The sequence below is a fragment of the Mugil cephalus genome, chromosome 1 (assembly GCF_022458985.1).
Source record: "Mugil cephalus isolate CIBA_MC_2020 chromosome 1, CIBA_Mcephalus_1.1, whole genome shotgun sequence".
Classification (NCBI taxonomy): Eukaryota; Metazoa; Chordata; class Actinopteri; order Mugiliformes; family Mugilidae; genus Mugil; species Mugil cephalus.
Window position 1 is genome coordinate 5,335,422 of NC_061770.1, and position 18,681 is coordinate 5,354,102.

General features: G+C 41.1%; 2 protein-coding genes across 7 annotated transcripts in view; one reads left to right on the forward strand and one right to left on the reverse strand.

The window, feature by feature from the left end:
• The window catches only part of rgs19 (regulator of G protein signaling 19), a 31,783-nt gene extending 26,237 nt beyond the window's left edge, over positions 1 to 5,546 (forward strand). For all 5 annotated transcript variants that reach the window (XM_047602963.1, XM_047602974.1, XM_047602985.1 and 2 more), the window contains one exon: positions 1,215 to 5,546. In XM_047602963.1, coding sequence (XP_047458919.1) covers positions 1,215 to 1,403 — 189 coding nt within the window. In that variant the 3' untranslated portion in view covers positions 1,404 to 5,546. The remainder of the gene's footprint in view (positions 1 to 1,214) is intronic.
• Positions 5,547 to 8,152: 2,606 nt separating this feature from the next.
• tcea2 (transcription elongation factor A (SII), 2) lies at positions 8,153 to 17,795 on the reverse strand. Of its 2 annotated transcripts, none has more exons than XR_007113915.1 (10): positions 16,867 to 17,795; positions 14,494 to 14,556; positions 13,774 to 13,879; positions 13,406 to 13,502; positions 11,994 to 12,157; positions 11,674 to 11,730; positions 11,311 to 11,465; positions 10,429 to 10,575; positions 10,260 to 10,355; positions 8,153 to 8,505 (listed from the first exon to the last, which is right to left on the reverse strand). XR_007113915.1 is itself a non-coding variant. In XM_047601557.1 (10 exons), the coding sequence occupies exons 1-10, from the start codon at positions 16,933 to 16,935 to the stop codon at positions 8,497 to 8,499; spliced, it is 939 nt and encodes a 312-aa protein (XP_047457513.1). In that variant the 5' UTR covers positions 16,936 to 17,789; the 3' UTR covers positions 8,153 to 8,496. The 2 variants fall into 2 exon arrangements, 1 of the variants encoding a protein (XP_047457513.1); XM_047601557.1 differs by having other exon boundaries at positions 10,260 to 10,331; positions 16,867 to 17,789.
• Positions 17,796 to 18,681: the final 886 nt, after the last annotated feature.

An 18,681-nucleotide genomic window follows, 5' to 3' on the forward strand; every position in this document is an offset into this window, starting at 1 on the left:
TTAGCATCCAAATCTATCCAAATCTAAGGTGACCAGCTCCAAGTACAGGTGTGAACACATCTAGGGCACATGCCTGAGATCCGACCACCGTGTCCGTACTGGGAGGTTGTCTGGACCACAGGTGGCCACATTCTCGTCCCGGTTCACGTTAAGGAACGCCTACTCAACTGGCTTGCATAAGAGTTTTGCCTCATTCATTCAGAAGTAACACAACCACTACTACAAGTTATTGCCTCAAAAGGAAAGTCCCTTAAGTGTTATCTTTCCTGCTTGTTGTAATTCTTTCTTTTTTCTGTTTTTTTTTTCTGGGAACATGGGTTGGCTTAGTCATGAAGGGAATTAATATACACTTAAATAGCAGCAACACTCTTTTTCATTAGTGCTTTTTGAATTTAGAAATCCAGTATACAGGTCAGTCCAATTAAAAGTCATTTTTGTGCCTAATATGATTTGACATTGTGTATGGATACAGCACCAGACAGAAATTATTAATGGACATACCCAAAATGTGTTAAAGTGATTGGCTTCCTGAAAGCAAACTCTACGTGAAATTAAACAGTTTATTTTCCACTGACATTCACAACATATAAGTGTTGTCTTTTCAATGGGTAATGGGAGCTTTCTGAAATATTTTCATGGTCAGATGTGGACACATGTATTTTCAGCTGGTTACTCAGGACACGTTCAAATAACTAGGTCTGAACGGGGCATATCCCACAAACAAAAATATCCCATGAAAGAGCAGTGCTTGTCAGACAGTTACCATATTTGGGGCTTTAATCAAGCAGATCTCTGTGCCAAAGATATTTTTTTAACATGACCCCACTGACGTTTATACATGTGTGGAATGATATTTTATCTTTCATTAGCTAATGTTGGACGATTTGGTTGTCTAGGTCCACACAAGAGCGGAGGTAAAAGATCTGAAGCCTTTTTCAGGTGACAATTACAAGCTTATGTGCTTGTGTCCAGTTTGTGTAGAGCTCTATCCACATACACCTGTATTCAGTGAAACCGCTGTCTGTTATTTACCATTAAACTCTTGTAAAACCTAATCTTAACAGCTCAGAACGTCTTAAAAAAAGACCCTGAAACTTTGGTTGTTTCTGGAAGTTGATAAAGGCCATGTGCAGTTACTGCACAAAGTAAATAAATGAATGAATGGCAGCCCAGTGTCTTCTTTCTCCACTAAACTGAACTCCATTCCCCTGTAGGTGAGCCTGGATGCCCGGGTTCGAGAGGTGATCAACAGGAAGATGCAGGACCCGACGCCTCACACGTTCGAAGACGCCCAGCTCCAGATCTACACACTGATGCACAGGGACTCCTACCCACGATTCCTCTCCTCCAACATCTACAAGTCGCTGGTTCACGGCGGCTCTCGTACCTCCTCAGAATCCTAGTCCCACACCGCGTCCGCTCTCTCCGCCATCCTGCGCTCACAGGATCGACGCCAGAGCCTTTCACCAGTTTTCTCCTCACTCCCAGACCAAACCTTTCACTCCTTCTTACACGGACTTTTCTGCAAATCCCAGTCTCTCTGCAAATACTGCCAAGACGTTCACCCCCTTCATACCCTCAACTTGTTGTAGTGTTGCCAAAACCTCCGTTCCTCTCAGTTTACTCTGCTATTCTGTATTCCTTCTATTGTCTTTTGTTCTGTTCCTTTGTTCTCTTTTACTCCCCTCTGATCCATTCTCTCTCTCTAAAAATGTCCCGAGGGACCTTTGGGAACAAGAAAAACCACAGTGAAACAGATATATGACATCTCATCTCATCTTCTACCGCTTAACCCTCACTAGGGTCGCGGGGGTTTCTGGAGCCTATCCCAGCTGGCATCCGGCGAGAGGCGGGGTACAGCCTGGACAGGTCTCCAGCCTATCACAGGGCCAGATATATAACATGACAGAATTTATATTATTAGGGACTATTGCTGTTTCTATTGGGCACTGTTTGTTATTGGCTGTGAAAGGAAAGAGTCAATCAGAAGACAAAGAATTTTCAGACATCAGATGGTTTGTGTGTCTTAATGCAGTAACAGGGATGCAGTCATCCGTGTCACCTGAGCACGGTGGACTTGAATTAGTTCACAACAAAATCGGTTGTAGGACCGTCCAGTCACGTCTATTTTCCTTTGACTCGGTTGAATCACGTCCGTCTGTTTCCAGGCTCATATGCTGAGTATTCTAAATATTGAATTTTGCTAGCCAGGAGAGTAGAGTCATGACATTAATGAATGGGCTCATATATAAACGCATACCAAACAAAAAACCTTTACTCAAGGACCTGACCTGCTTTATTTCTGAGGCTTGATTCATTTGCATTTTATTCAGTGCATTCGTAAGATTCCGCCTCAAAGGTAGTTCATACGTAATGTAATAAAACTACTCTTTCCAACTGAAACCATCAGCTTTTCAATCAGTTTAGTGATTAATAACAGAAACCACTTTTATTTCAATCTGTACTACTCTCTTCCTCTGTTCTTCCTCCTTCATTCCTCCACTTTTTTCCCAACATTTTTCCGTCTGAGCAGCTCTCGTCCTCCCTCTCATCCCTTGTGTTTTACATCTTTTGCTTCATTTTCACCTCGTCAGCACCTCCTGAACGGAGGGAGAACCTATCTGGGATATTGAAGTATTTTTTTTTTTTTTTTTTGGTGGCGAGGGAGTCTCGTGTGGAGGCGTGCGTACGCGATTACTGTGAGAGATTTTCTTGCATTTCAGTGGGAGAAATATTCATCGGTGCCATGAATTCTTAGTGGATTTATTTTATTTTTTTGTCTTTTTTATGACTTTTGTCCCGCCCCTCATGGCCGTCCAATCACCTTTAAGAGCCAGTTGAAGGTGGATCTCCCTGACTCCGCCCACCTCATCGCCTTGTCATTCACCCTGTGGTTGCCTCAGCTTCAGGAGGAGTGAGGGAAAGGGTAAAAGGAAAAAGATGGATGGCATTTTGGTCCTTATTTCACTCTTTTTTTTTTTGTTCCTTTCCATCAACTGGAAAACACAGGGTGCTCCCCTCCCCAGTCGGCCACCACAAAAATATTGTTCTTCTTTGCTTCTTTGTCGACGTTCATTTGTCCCTCCTCGTTTGCTGGAACAATCATTTCACTCCTGTTAAAAACACAACAGACGAAAGGAAGGCTGCCACTTCCTTCCGACTACTGATTTACAAACGGACGAGACGTCTATTTTTTAACAGAAAACTATACGGAACGTTTGAACTATGTTTTTATGTTTCATTTTATTTTGTTGGTTTGTTTTCCCGCTCCTCTCTCCCCTTCCTGGATTTAATTATTTTTTTTTATTTTTTTTTTTTAAGAAGAGGAGGATTCCTTCGAGACTGTACTGATCTCCACCCGACACCAAAACACCACAGACACTGCAATAAAACACTGGAGTTTAGAAAAGAAACACACACACACACACACACATACACGCACAAATGTTGTGTTACTATACTTCAGGGGATACTTTATATTTCCTTCCCGCTCAACCATTAACCTTCGGCCAGATATGAAGAAAACCACCACGTACCGGATAGTGTTTCAAAGCAAGTAGTATTTCACTTTGGCCCTTTTAGTTATAAAAGAATCAGTGCACTCCATGGAGGTTATTAGCCTCTACTGAATGCGTTACCTCTTAGAAACACAGACAACCTTAGCATTATTTCAAATACACCAACTTATTAATATTTAGGGCAACCCACTTAAAGTATTATCTAAGAAAAGCAGTATAAGTTGCCCTCTATCCTTTTCAAAAGCAATGTTAATGTTACACCTGTTGTATAATAGAGCTGTGGATAATGTAATATACCTGAGTTAATTGTTAACGCTCAAATGTGGCGATATTTAGTTATTTTTTTTGTTTGTTTGTTTGTTTTAGATTATTTTAAATCGAATATATCCAGGATCTTGACTGATGTTCAGGCGCAGCGTGAGGTAGTTGTTAGTTCTTACAAGCATTTCAATCAGCGAATAGCCCGCGGGTGTAGTGATCTAACGAGGGGATAATTCGCAGCGTTAAATCTCGGGAACACTACTTAAAAGTTGAAAACACCTGATGCCTTTTCAGCGACGCCCGAGCACAAACGCGTCAACGCTGAACTGTGTTCACCACGATCTGTTCCCTTTAAACTTCAGCTCTTTTCTTTCTCCTCCACGGGGTTTGAATACAGTTTATTTCATGCTGCGTTCACGACTTAATAATATAAGTTAAAACAGTGTTTTCATTTAGATTATTGAAGAAAGTTACAAAAATACAACTGGTTACAAGTGTTTCTTTCGTGGCACTGCCTGTCTGTCTGAATTTAGGATTCTGTGTTCAGAAACGTAACAGATTGCAGCAGTAGTTATTGGTCCAAAATGCATTTCCTCAATTAAATCTTGAAAGTTGAGTAGTAGCCTGGAAGCCAGCCCAAACTGGTCTGGAACCACTCCGCTAGGACCTAATTATGCTCCAGCAGAGATCTATCAGTCCAGTCAAATCCTCTGGCTAGGCTTTATGAGTTTTTTTTTTTCCTCTGTATCCGTTGAGATGCCCCACAAATGGAATCCCAACAATGGGTTAACAGACTCATGTTCTGATAACATTTGAGTTTGGTGCTTTGCCGGACAGACAGAAAATCAAACACATCGTTCTTACTCCTACGCTCCCTTCTCTCAGACGTCTCCTCTCCTTTAAGCGTTGTTCACTAAAAGCAACCGTTGTTCAACCGTTGTTTATTAGCTCTGACACGAGCTGCTCAGTTCCAGTGGCCACAGCTGACTTGTGGTAGAGTAGCATTTTAGCTGCGTGATCGCAAAATGACGCCAACGCACCAGCGCATAAGTGTAAACTAAGCTTCATTCGGTTGTAACCCATTGACTTGAACGCAGTCTTGGACACACTTGTGCAGAATTGGGAACTTTAGCTTTAATTAATAATGAGCAAGGAGTAAGACGAAGGAAGAGAAAATGTTCTCCGAGTCAGAAATGTCCCCCTGAGTATAGTAACACTATATTTATTCACACACACACACGCGCACACACACACACACCAGGGTGGCCTACCTGGGCACTGCTGCTGCTGACCTCTGCCTCTGTGACCTCTCACCTTTGACCTCACCACTGTCTTGTCGCCCACATGGACGCCTGCTCCTGATTGGCTGCAGGAAGCCGCAGGGCTGATCTGTGGTTGGTCAATTCAGGAAGAGAGGTGGGAGGAAATCCCAGGTGCAAAAAAAAAATAAATAAATATAAATATATATATAGATATATTAATGAAAAACAAAATATATAGAGAGAAAAAAAAGAAGATACTTATTATGTGAGATGGGACACTTACACCCCAGTGCTTCATGGGAAATGTAGTTTGAGGAAAACAAATGTTTGTAGTTGCCTGCGGAGGCAGAGACAACAGATCTTAAAAAAAGAAACGCCTATGTCTCTACCAGACCGGTCACTCAGAATGCATTTATCTTAGTATTGTTAATGTTATTTATTTTATATTTTGTTAAAACTGTGATTTTAATTGTACTTATATAAACGGAAACCCTTGAACATCCAATGAGATCTGCTTCCTTTGTTCGGTGTCGTGTGAAAGTGTTTCTTGTCTTGTGCAAAAGTTTGGATCATGGCTCGAGACGTGAATGTAGCAGGAAATCCGCCCTGGCTGGACGGTGTGTGTGCCGGAGCGTTTGAGGATCGACCGAACGGGACGAAGCTCCTGCAGCTCTTCACCTGCTGTGACAGCTGTGGTGTAAACAGTGGTGAGCAAATAATTCACATGGGATCAGGTGTGACTCACAGGAAGAAGAACACAGTGTCAAAAAGTATGTTAACAAATGCTGGGACAATATGGGAGATAATATGCACCAGTCAGTCCGATGCAGAATCTGGAGGCCAGGTCAGCACCTTGTGCTGTTGTTTGTATTTTGTTAGTTTTTTTGAGAAATTTTCATGCATTTACTCTTTTTGTGTCTCAGCTTGGAGTCTGTGGCCCCCGGGTATGTATGAACTTTTGCTTTTTGAAGAATCTTCTCATTGGTTTCATCATTATATTAAACACGACATATGCTGTATGCTTTGCAGACAAGGTTTAAAACAAGATAAAGTAACCGGTGCTCCTAAAGTAACATGTCAGAGCCTCTGTCCTCCTTAAGGTGACACCGTGGGTCTTGAACATGTTGTGAGCTGAAAGTGAACATGAGCCGAGCGGAGCCGTTGCAGTTGACTTTCAGTGTTGATAGTCCCAACAGGCTGTTCCTCAAGGAAACCAACACACACGTAACTTGTGAAACGGCCGATTTGTAGGTTGCGCGTCTGGTCTTTTTCCACAGTTCACTGTAACCTGAGCCGCCTTGTGTTTGCAATGAATTCACGACGTGACACGGACGTGCACATAAAAAAAATATACGCGCGCGCGCCCACGCTCTCTCTCGTGCCTCCACATCCTCGCACCAGCACCCCATTTATCAGCGGCTCCTTATCTCTCGATCGTCTAGCTGTAGCTGATCTGCGCTGATAAGTTTGAGAAGAAGCTTGAGAAGCTTCCTTTCACAGAGCTTACTGTTTTTGTTACCGATTTAAACTGACCCCATCTTGAGTTTCTGATAGTTAAAGATAAAAACTTGTGATATTTCCGCCAGATCTGATGCTCCAGATGACACTTTGAAGTAGACTGAAGTCATTTTGTGGATCTGAGACAAGAACAGTTTATCATTTGTTTTAAATGTTTATCGTTTATTATTTTTATTATTACTATTATTATTATTATTATTATTATTATTAGGGATTGTGGGTCCAACGCTATAGAAATAAAACCCAAATTTGATTTTTTTTTTTTTTTTTGACCCCAACCCTTAGCATTGTGAGCTAAATTTACTCAAATCACTCATTTCATAATCTGGATTTAATCAGCTTGATAAGGTTAGTTTCACTTTTCCATCGTCTCTTTCATCCTGCTAACCTTCTGCGTTGTGTCTACAAACCACGTGACCGCAGTCTGTTTTCCATCCAGAGAGAAGGCACCTAACAGAACGTGGTTTCTCACCGCGCCTGAAGCCCTCCAAGTGTCCCTCCACCTCCCTCCCTCTCTGCCTCTCTCTCTCCTCTTTGCTCTTGTATGGAAAGAGCTCAGCAGTGTTTCCACAACAAACACAACAGGAGCTTTATCTGCTCTGCTTTCTCACCGCTTTTCATCACCCTCTGTCAACACTCTCGCAGCCGCTGCCATCATTCGTTGAATCTGTTTCTTTTTTATTCTTTTTTTTTTTTTTGCTTAAGTGGAATTTATTTTAATTCTATTTTTTGCTTGCAAGTCTGGTTCACGTCCTCCTGGTTAAACTTTCTAATTTGCCCATTTGACGCCAACGTGTCAATAAATAGCGGGTTTAAATCTCAACAGTGGCCATCAAAATAGTTGTGTGTAGTGTGTATCTAAGATGTGGCTACGTGTGTTGTTGAAACACACTCGTCGATGGCTTGCATGGGGACTATTGATCCACTAATAATCTGAAGATAAATGCTACATGTAGCCACCTCAATGCAGACAGACTGCACTGATCTGAAGGAATTTTCAACCTGATGTAGAGGCGGCTGACCCTCTGGTATCCGTTCAGCAGGGAATTATTAACACCAAAACAACCACGGAAACAACACTGATCTGATGGTGCATCCTTTCTTGACATGTTAGCTCACGTAGCATAAACATCAGGGTACACTCAAAGTTTCCTGGAGGAACAGGACAGGAACATGGAGGTGTTAGAAAAGATTAACAAAGTCAGACTGGGTGTGGGCTGCATTGATTACAACGCGCCTCCATCGTCGCCACCTTCTCATATTCAGTGGATTCAATGAATTCTTTGGAAAAGTCAAAAGAGTTCGATTCTGGTTGATATTTTGGGTTTGTTTTTATTGAATCTCAGTTACATGAGGGCTGGTGTGTAAAGCAGCATTCACAATCTCTACTTAATTATAACTGAACCCAAGTTTGAGGGACATGTTGCTATATCATCAATACAGAAGTCTAGACAATGAGAAACCTGCATCTTAACCATGTGAGGACACCAGTACCTGAAATAAACCGAACATAAGCTCATGTGTTGGCCTGCTCGTGCATTCGGGTCAGAATGGCAACGAGTCAAGCAGAAACAAATAAAAGAAATACGGTGATTTGATCTTAATCCAAGAGCAACTTTAATATAAATGTCACAGGCAAAATGTGTGGCAGCACAACATGGCAAAGAAAGGCACATCCTCTGTTCCCACAAGGCCTAACTGTGATTTAAATCTGGCTTAAAGCTTCGTCTACCTTAAGAAACTCAAAGTGCTTCATACAAAACAAATGAAACCAATAAACAACATGAACTGGCATATTTTTCCTCCAAATATATTACAACGTTTTATATAAAGTTTACAAAATTAAAAAAAAAAAAAATAAAACAAATCTTTTAAATCCAAATTCAATATTTCAGTCAGTTTGCTTCTCAGTGGAACAACGCACACATGGCTCTTCTTCAATAGAACTGAAAGACAGACAGAAACGATTAATTGTGTGTTTCAGGGATATTAATTTGTCTAAATGCTGAAACGCTGCGGCTAAAGACGCCCTGTGATTATGTTGTCATTCAAATAATATCATTCAAATCTGATTTCATTCAAATATTTAAACCTTCCATTGTTGGGACACTGCTACAATTATCAGCAGCTACAAACCAATGACTGGATATCATCTTATGTTGTCTATGCAACTGAGCTCGAGAGGAGTTAAAGGGATAGTAGCAACCTTTTCATTTAAGCTTAAAGCTACACAAATGGAACAACTGACTGTAAAGTGAAAGGCATGTGAAAGGCATCTGGAACTCAGGGGAAGTTTCTAGCTCTTGGTTTAGGATCTATCCTGGACTTTGAAACAAAGTAAACACATGATTCAGTCTCCGTGCTCCCTCAAGCTGTATTCATCACATTTTACACTTGAAACACAAACATGAAACAAAAGCAATGGATGTGTATGTCTGAATAACTGGTGGAGAGTTAAGGTTTTCATTAGGAACATCTGTGGGTGGGTTACGCTAGCCATGAGGGGGCAACAGCGCACAGTGCATTTAAATGCATTTTAATATGCAGCAACAAGCGCGACGTGAAAGTTTAGCTGACTTGAACGCATCTTGAGACTGTCCACAGACATGCTGAGAGGACACCAACCCAGAGTTTAAAGGAGACTCACAGTTGGACTACCAGGTTAACTTTCGCCCAGTAACAACTTGATAAAGTGGAAATATGTTCCTTTAAGCCTGATGTTGCTGATCAGATTAATTTAGGTAACGCAACCCTTTAAAGAAATCTCATGTCATTTGCTCCTCAACTAGTTTTAAATTTAAATTAAACTTAACCATTGTGTGCCATTGTGAGCTCAATTACAACTCTTGTTTTCAAAGATGAGAGCAAGGTTATAACCACAGAGCTTACTGTTGCATGTCTAACAGGTTTATTTCTGTATTAAAGACGCCCAACATGCTGAAACAACAAAACAAGACTTCCCACAAACCAGCCACTTCTCAAATTAGCCGCTTCACCTTGACCTGGAGCCAGGAGCTAAATAAGGGAGGGAGGAAAGGACTGGAAATGCCTATGAGGGAAAAGGAGGAAGGAGTAAATATGAAAAGGAAAGGTGAGATGAAATGGTGGGAAGAGGGTGAAAGGACAGCGGAGGAGTTGTAAACAAGAGGGGAAGGGGAGGGGACAAAATCTGAGGAAAGATTGGAGAAAAAAAAAACCCTAAGAAATGTACATGGAAATGAAGGGAAGTTTAAAAATTGTGAAGACAACTAAACATGAGGACAAAAAAAAAGGTAAACTGAAGAAGGAGTGTTAGCTAAAGGTGAGAAAGAAAGAAAAAGCTGAGGGGAAGAGAAGGAGCCTGGTCTCTGCTGCCATCTCGTGGTGAGAGTTTGTTACTGACACTCATGAAGTTCCCTTTATAACACAGTTGGCTTCTTTCCTCATCCTCCCTCCTGACCTGCAGGGTCATGTAGTCACCCATCCGTCCACTTGAACAGGTCAGAAGGTTAAAGAGAGTTTTTGTATTTTTTTTTTTTAATACAAATACCTTCAAGTGTTGGTTTTGCTAATTTTCTCTATAGATTTCTATTTTGTTGCTATTTAAGTTCACACCTGCCTTAATACACCCAATTTTTACCGTACATCATGTGACTCATATGTTAACAGTACAGGACATGCGTTTCATGTTTTTTGATGCGTATTAGTGCTGTTTCCTCACCTTCCATCGATTGCCGCAGCTGTTACACAACACAAAGGTTGTCATGGGCTCGTCAGCGCTGCGGGTCTGCACCTACGACACACAAAACCCATAAATCTGTGAAATGAAAAAAGGCTGTGAACACTGTGAAGGGTTTCCACTAGTCAGTCTTTTTCACACGCGTCCACACCTGTGTGTACGTGCAGCTCTTTCCATGACACTTGTTGCAGATGAACATGTCCGTCTCGGTTCCTCCGACCTTCGACAGCTGATGCTCTCTGATGGACTCTTTGGTCAGGGCCTCTCTGATCTGCTTCAGCTCGGCGCTTGCCATCTCCTGCGCACAAAGGCACACGTTCATTGCTTCATCTGAATGCATCCGTGGACGCCTTTTTCTATGCAAAGCTACATATAATAATTATTTATTACTATTGTGTCCTGGGCTCAGAATACAGCAGGAACAAAGACCAGCTATACAGTACCAATCAGTTTGGACACGCCTCCACAAAAACACAAGGAACAGGCATTGGCATTTCTGATTCAAGACGACAAATGAGACATTGATGAAGCGATACCACTTTTTTTTTTTTTTAAAAGGGATTGGTTAGACAATTCACTACATTTTTTTTTTACCCACAATTTACCTTTCTGTACATAAAAATGAACATGAACTCAAGAAATTTTAGTAAAGAGATAAACGGAGGCAGTTCCCACGGGAAATCCCAGACACACACTGCAATATTAGCAGAACAGAAGCTAACAGTCAATGGTGTACACACACACACACACACACACACACACACACACACACACGTTTACGACAGTTGCACATGTTTGAAATAAAAATGAATACTCGAATAGCTTAATATTGAATGTGAAATTATAATAATAATGTATATATATATATATATATATATATATAAAACACATATAGTAGGTAGAGGGGCCCTACTTAATCTCTTCATCAGTTTGGAGGTCCTTGGCCCAAAAACATTGAAGACCCCCGCCCTAAACGCATCATCAAAAATAGAATAGACTTTCAAGAAGCAAGGATGAGATGTGCATGACTAACCTCGGCTGTCATACAGGCAATGCGCTGAGGCGAGATGTTTCCACACAGGACGTTACGCCGCAGGTCTGGATTCTTCTGGTCCTTCAGGTTGGAGATGCGACTTCGTAGGCGGGTTTTGTATTTCATATCTGTCGACTTGAACTCCTGGAAGATCTGTGGGCACGACCAGCAGTCAAGGGTCAAAATGTTTCACAGCTGTGAGATTTCACCCAGGATCAGGCAGCTCCCTCGCATCGCAGCTCGGCTAACGTGTTTGTCTGAAACACGTCCTCAGTAGAGATATTTCACTGTGTGCTCATTCGTTTGTTTTTTTTGTTTTTAACTTAGACAAAGTTACAGTTTGAAGAGTCGGTGAAAGGATATGTTCTTCAATTTGTGCCGCCAGGTGGTCACAGTCCACTCCAATGGTCTTATGGTCGTCTGAAACAGATACTCCTGTTTAGCTTTAGGCACAATGAAACATAGAAACGTCTAAAAGAAGTTGGCAGATTTGGTTAATCATTTTGAACTGAAAATAGAGAGTGGGTGACCACATTGGACTGTCAATGGTAGAAATCAATCAGCAAAATTAAGAAATAAAAAATAATGTTCAGTTTAAAAACTCTAGACAGCCCTAAACTTCAGCACACAGGCTGCAGTTCAATGTCCTACTTACTGTCGTTCAAGAAGAGCAGGATACTCACCATCAGTCTGCAGGGCGGCCACCAGCAGCTCTCGACACTTGTTCCGCACGTTGTCTGTGGTGACGGGGGCAGGGGGGAAGGTGGTGACCCGGGGAGGGAGGGTGGGAGTGGTGGGGGTGGTGGGTGTGGATGGAGGGGTTGGGGTCTCCGTAGACTTCTTACAGCTGAGAAGGAAGGGAGATGACAGAGATCTTTTTTCCGTTAAATTCTCATATGTATTACATGAAGTCAACTGGACATTTCTACAGTTTTCCTGAAGATGTTTTGACTCCAAGTCGCATCCCAAGTCACACGTCGAGTCAGGCATTTCTGGCTATTAATGAGTCATTATAAAACCACTACACCATCAAAGGGTACTCTAAGCAACATCTCTGAACAGCAGGTAAGGTGTTGTTAACAGACCCCAGTCTGAAAATCATTGTAGAGCCCTGACCTAAACTCCCCCCAGTCAGTTAGACCTGGAGAATGCACTTAGATGAAAGGTGAAACATTTTCAAGAGAAGTTAGATGTGGATTAACGCTGGGGAATAACGGTGTATGCAAGAGTTTTTAGCATCATAAAAGCATTTTTTTTTTTGACAAGAACATATACATTCAAAACCCAAAGGTAATACGAACAAATGAATAAAAAGCTAGTTTTCGAAGTAAAAAAGGGAAGACTTACAGTAAGTAAATAGAAGCCCCGTCCAAAGCTAAAACCTAACACTGCTTATTTAAAAACGAAGTTAGCAAAAAATACACTGCTTTCTCAGACCTATTGTCACCTCGATAAGTTACGGTTTTGGGCAAGAAAGAAAAGAACTGTTAGCCTAGGCCCGGTGTCATTGTCCACAAGATTATCAGCTATACAGTACAACAGACTGAATGACAGGGGACAGTGAAGCTGTTTTCCAGGAATCTCCTGAATCACAGAGTGCACTTCTTCCCAGAATATCTGCACATGGCTGCATGGCCAAGACAAGATGAACTAGTCAGCCTTTATGAGCTGTGCAGTTCAGGCTGAGGTTGGAGGTATTGAGAAACATTCTTTTTAGACGGACGGGCGCGAAGTATGTCTGATGACAGAATTTAACATTTTGTTTATTGATTAATAGTGTGTATTTTCTTTTCAGAGAACTTTTCCCAAACTGAGAAAGTGACAAACCCTTATCAGAGATGCAACAAAGTGATGAATTCCCTGGAGTAAACACTAAAATCCTTTCTGACTTGTTCAAACGACGTTAGAGAATCAGAACAATGAGAAATACCCGGAGAGGCCCACTCCAAGAGAAGGATTCTGTGATATCAGGGTTCAAGCAGTTTTCGTTTGAATGCTGGATTGAGTAAATGTGTTGTTTGGTAACAGCAGCAAAGCAAATAAACACTTATGGACTGGAGACAGAGACAATCACGCATCACCAAGCGCGACAAACCTTTTGTCGCTGCCCTCGGAGTCCTTGGAGGTGGACGATGACCTCACAGGTGATCCTTCGTTCTTCTTCTTCTCCTCTGACTTCCCCTCTGAACCATCTGTCACATGAGACACAGAACAAGCCCCAGGCACAACACACAGTAGTTATTTATTTTTTTATTTTTTTCATGATGCAAATCCAGCTTCCAATACACAGCATTTTATTGTAAACGGAATGTGTTTTGGTTTAAGATCTGCCGCAGTAACACATAACATCTGGAGTTGCCACCTTCCCCTGGCATGTTCTCTTTTTTGAGATTAACCAACCACAGACCTAACATTGTTCTCATTCTCACTGGATAAAATGTGCACCCACTCAAACACACCTACCCAGCAGTTTCTTCCAGGCCTTGATGAGAGTTTTGGCCAGAGTCTGAACCTCTTCATCTGAGCTCTGCTTCCTCACCGCATTCACCGACATCCCAACTCTGGTTGACTGCAACCAGAGACACAAACAGGGTGATAGCAGCAGGGACTCCTCATGATCAGGACCTTCTACATTAACCCATACCCTGAGATTTACTGTAGTAAAATTTTAGTTTTTCAAAACATACAGTAGAACACTGGTGCCCACTTTGAGGTTTTGATGCTAGCTGTAAAGGACCAGTACAGAAGAGTCAAAAAACACATCACAGTCCATTCAACAGCTCAACTTGACTGCTAATTCAAACAGTAGTTTCTCTGCCTGCAGAAACAAAATGAATCTTAAATTGAACAAAAATTGGACGATTCACTTTTTTTTTTTTTTATTAAAAACTGTCTGATAGGGATCATAACAACAATCCAAATCTGCACATGAAAATACGCTCAGCTCAGACCTGACAAGCTGGACTCAGGTTCTGGATGAAAGGAGGTCCAGTACTGTCATTCCTGATAAATGCATGCTGGGATACCTGGCTGTCCACACAAGTTACCCTTTGATGCATCAAGGGAAGATGCAAGAACACATCCAGGCATTTGGACTGTGCACAGTCAGTCCAAAGGAACTGGAACAGCAAATGGTGTTTCACATTTCCTCAAGAACACAAGAAAGCAAGTGGAGTCATTCACCTGCAGGGTCTCCAGAGACATCTTCATGTTCTTCAGTTCCCTCAGTAAGTCAAGAGCACCATCCTGTAGAGAAAGACAAAAAAAATATCACCTTCAAAGGTCCAGGGAGTTTTCTAGAAAGTTAGCAAAAGAAAAACACTGAACAACGAGGATCCATCTGCTACTGTGATGTAAAGTGCAAATTATACAGGACATGAAAACTAGACAAGAATATACAGGAACTTTTCTCTTCATTAAGCATCGTCACATGCTTTCATCAATACAGCAACTTATCCACTTCTGACAGGTATGAGAATGTGTCTGTACTTTTTTGTTGAGAAAGTGTATAGAACACAGCTAAACTCTGTAGAGAAAGGTTTCAATCTGATGGATTTCGTCACTGGAGCCAAGGAAGATGATTGGTTTCAGTTTAATGTTTTCGTTCTCTGGGGGGAACTTCTTGGTTTTTGAGTTTTTATACATGAAAACAACACTTTTATTTTGGAAAATTAAAGCGATCCAACAATCAAATGGGAAGCGGGGCACTGGAATGAGGCAGTTCAGGCTTACAGGCTGCCAAAGATGAGGATATGTTCCCGTAATGCCGCATGAGAAACATAAACGGTGGAACGCTGACAAAAAGAATGGAGGCAAACAAACACAGCAAGGGACTAGCCCTAGAGATGTGGTAACGTGATGAGACATGAACTGCATATCAGTAATTTATCTATTTGCAAACCTTCTGTGAGACCAAAGCTCACAGGTCTCAAAAGGCCCTCAAAATATTTTTCAATCTGTCAAAGAACCAGAGAAGAGGCATGGCTTTCAAACCACTGGCATGAAACACATGAAACTCACACCAGTGACTAGTGCGTCCAGTCCATGTGGTCAGATTTATGGTATTTGTGGTCATATTTAGGACGCATAAAGAATTAGTAGTTTTTGGAGTTTTTTTTGTTCGTATTCATGCAGTGACCTTATCAGACAATAATGTGTCAGCAGTGCAATTCAAAACTTCTACAGATACAGGCCAGGAGCTCCACATCGGCAACTTTGACCGAGGCACAACTGTTGGTGTGGTATGAGCAGTTTCTGCTAACTGCTAATCTCATGGATTTCACCACAACCACCTCTACAGTTTCAACAGAATGGCGAAAAGGTATCCAGTGACCAGCAGTCCTGTGGAGGGAAATGTCTGGTTAGAGCTGACAGAAAGGCCACAGATTATTGTTCAGAAAAGTAGCTCAGGTTCACGACAAGTCCAACCTTAATGTTGGATGGACCACAATGGGTTCCACCCCTGTCACCAACATGGACACAGGCTCACCAGAAATGGACAGCTGAAGATGTAAAAACACTGCATGGTCTCATTTATCTCCATTTCTGCTGAGGCTACGAGTGTCAAGTTAGAATCAACGGCATGAATCCGAGAAGAGAACCTGCCTTGAGTCAACAGTCCAGTCCCGGCTGTGGCTGCTGATGGAGATGTAATGATGTGGTCAATGTTTTAATACCAATCAGTCATGGTTTTAATGCCACGGTCTATGATTAATGTTGGCTAATGCCTTTTGTGGGTGTAGTCTTGTACCGTCATGTACATGTACTTCCTCCTCATTCCAGGTCCAAAACTACGTTCAAAAAGACGTTAAATAATTTTGCAGGCTACACAATAATTAACCAACTCGAAAAGAAAAAGAAAAATGTCTATTTTTCATATATTTATGGTTTGAGGATTTGGGAAATGGCAGCTCTTACTATTCCAGACACTGAAATTTGATTTTTCACATTAATCTTGAAGTTAGTTAATCTTAATTTTCACAGTGTGATGGTGCGGGCTAGCATCACACATATATTTTCCAGTGGTTCCCTTGTATATTTATACGCATTCTCAAATCAGTTTATTCAAAGTAGGCTAATATTATATACCAGATTTAAAAATTGAAGTCTTTTCAGTGTGAAGATAGTTTTAAATTGTGACTTTAAATCTGCTTGACATGTGATGTTTCCCATGATAACAGCTTTATTTTCACAATAAACTTCTAGGAGTTCTGTTCTTTATTTAGTTATTACTTGCTTTATATTTGCGTTCAAAGTTAAAACGACATTTACACATAACAATAAAAAAATAAAAAAAATCAAATCCAGTTTGTTCACCAATCTGTTCTCACATTACATTTAATGAACAAACTGTTGAGTTGAGCTGACAGGTAAGTGACTCCAGGTGTGTCTGTTTTAATTGACAGCTTTTGACCAATGGCTCGCTGTGATTTGTCACCAAACTACTTCGGTGTAGCGGGTTCTCTCCGTGTTTCCAGAGGGTTCCCTCTTGTTGAAGGTAGAGCTCATCACCTGATGGAGCATGTTTGTGCTGAATGGATGCGGCGAACCACTCACCGTGTTCTTCTTGTGCACCATTTTATCCAGCTTTTTGGCGATGCGCTCCACCTCCTGATTTTTGGCCATGTTACGCGGATTCCTCTGCCGTCTGTTGCGCGCCTCTGCTGCGGGAGAAAACCTCCATGGATGTGGAAGGAAAACTCTCTCACTTGGCTTCTCTTTACGCGGTCTGCCTGTCTCCTTCGCTCCCAGCTGCCTGCCCTGCCTCTCGTTTGTTGTTGTGACACCGTGGGACGATGGGAGATGGAGTTGTTCCTTTCTTCCTTTCTTTGCTTTGTCCCGTTGACCAAACTTTTACTTATTAGTTTATTTTTTAAGTAGACTCTTTAAAAGACGTATCAGATATTTGTTCCACCTCCCGAAGCTGGACATCTCTAACAGAAATGGCAACAGTCATTTTAAAATCAGTGGCTGACTGTTTGCATTCAACAGTGTCTGACTAGAGCTGGGCTGACTTTCCATGTCAAACACACACGTTGATGAGTCACAGCTGCTTGTGTGCAGATGATCAGTGTTTCAATGTTAACAGAACTCTGTTGATTCAGTATTAGCAGACTAACAGAGCGTTTTATTGGGAACACACATGCAATCCAATGCAGAAACTCTGACATGAATAATAACCTTTAAAAAGGTAAAATGTATCTTTGCATTATATTAAAAGTGTTCCTAATGTTTTATCCAATGCATTAACACAAGTGGAGCAAGATTTATTCATGCCAATCACTGCAGCCCCTGAGAGACCACAATATGTAAACTTCAGAAGAGTGTAATTGTTAAAGATGTTCATTGATCACTGTGCTGTTGTGGATCTTATATATTTTTTACTCTTTGTGAAAATTACAAAAAAGACTGCTTTTTTTTTTTTCAATGAAAATACCTGCTAGCCCTAATTTTACACGGTTTTAGAAAGGTCCCGGACCTAAACAGCAGATGCTCAAATTGCTCTTACTTTTCTTAAGAAATTAAATTCTTGTTTGAAGGATAGTTTATTAAATGTGAGCATTTTCCTAATTTCCTTGTTCTTCTTTAACTGCAACTTTTAATAATGTTTACTGCTATCTCTAATTTGTCCAATAGGGGTCAGTGTTTTACTAAGAGTTGTGGACAAAACATGACATTGAGACCCAGAACTAAACCAATATATATTCTCCAGGATGTTTGTAAAATGTTCAATAGGATGGTTCATTAAATGGAATCATTTTCATAATAAAATGGCGTTTCACTAATACAAGGGAAAAAGCTGGAGTTATTTTTAGGTTATGATGTTATTATGTTACTGGTTCGGCCCTCTTGAGATCAAATTGGGCTGCATGAACTAAAATGAGTTTGACACCCTTGGTCTACATCAATCTCAACTTGAGCTGTTTCAGCTTTCCACAGACCAGACACTCCATATCACACTGCAGGCTTACACAACCGCTACACATGTACTGCTCTCAATTACTGAGAAAGTGCTGCCTGTTCAGTCTGCACATTACATATGATCCATTCAGATGCTTCTATTCACTGCCAACCATGTACATTCTGTTCATGTTCTGTAGAAATCCTGTAAGTATCTTGTAAACACTTTATATAACACACTGTATAATACCTCTCAACTGCATACATATTGTAGAGCATAACACTATTAAAACAGTTTCTATAAATACGACAGTCTTTGCACTTTTGGCTAGACACTGCGTTTATTTGGCTGTGCACAATGACAAAGATGAATTTAATGTAACTACCAAATCTAAAGAAAACCTCTTTAGAATTGAGTAAACAGATGCGGTTGTTTGTAAAATGATAATATACAAAGAATATATAAAAAAT

Excerpts from the sequence above, each read along its gene's own strand:
- tcea2 (XM_047601557.1), bottom strand. The coding sequence starts at position 16,935 with ATGGCCAAAAATCAGGAGGTGGAGCGCATCGCCAAAAAGCTGGATAAA. Across the intron at positions 11,466-11,673 it reads GGCGGCACAAATTGAAGAAC|AGATCTTCCAGGAGTTCAAG; the intron begins ATATCCTTTCAC and ends GGTCGTGCCCAC. Across the intron at positions 10,332-10,428 it reads AGAGCTGCACGTACACACAG|GTGCAGACCCGCAGCGCTGA; the intron begins GTGTGGACGCGT and ends TGTGTGTCGTAG.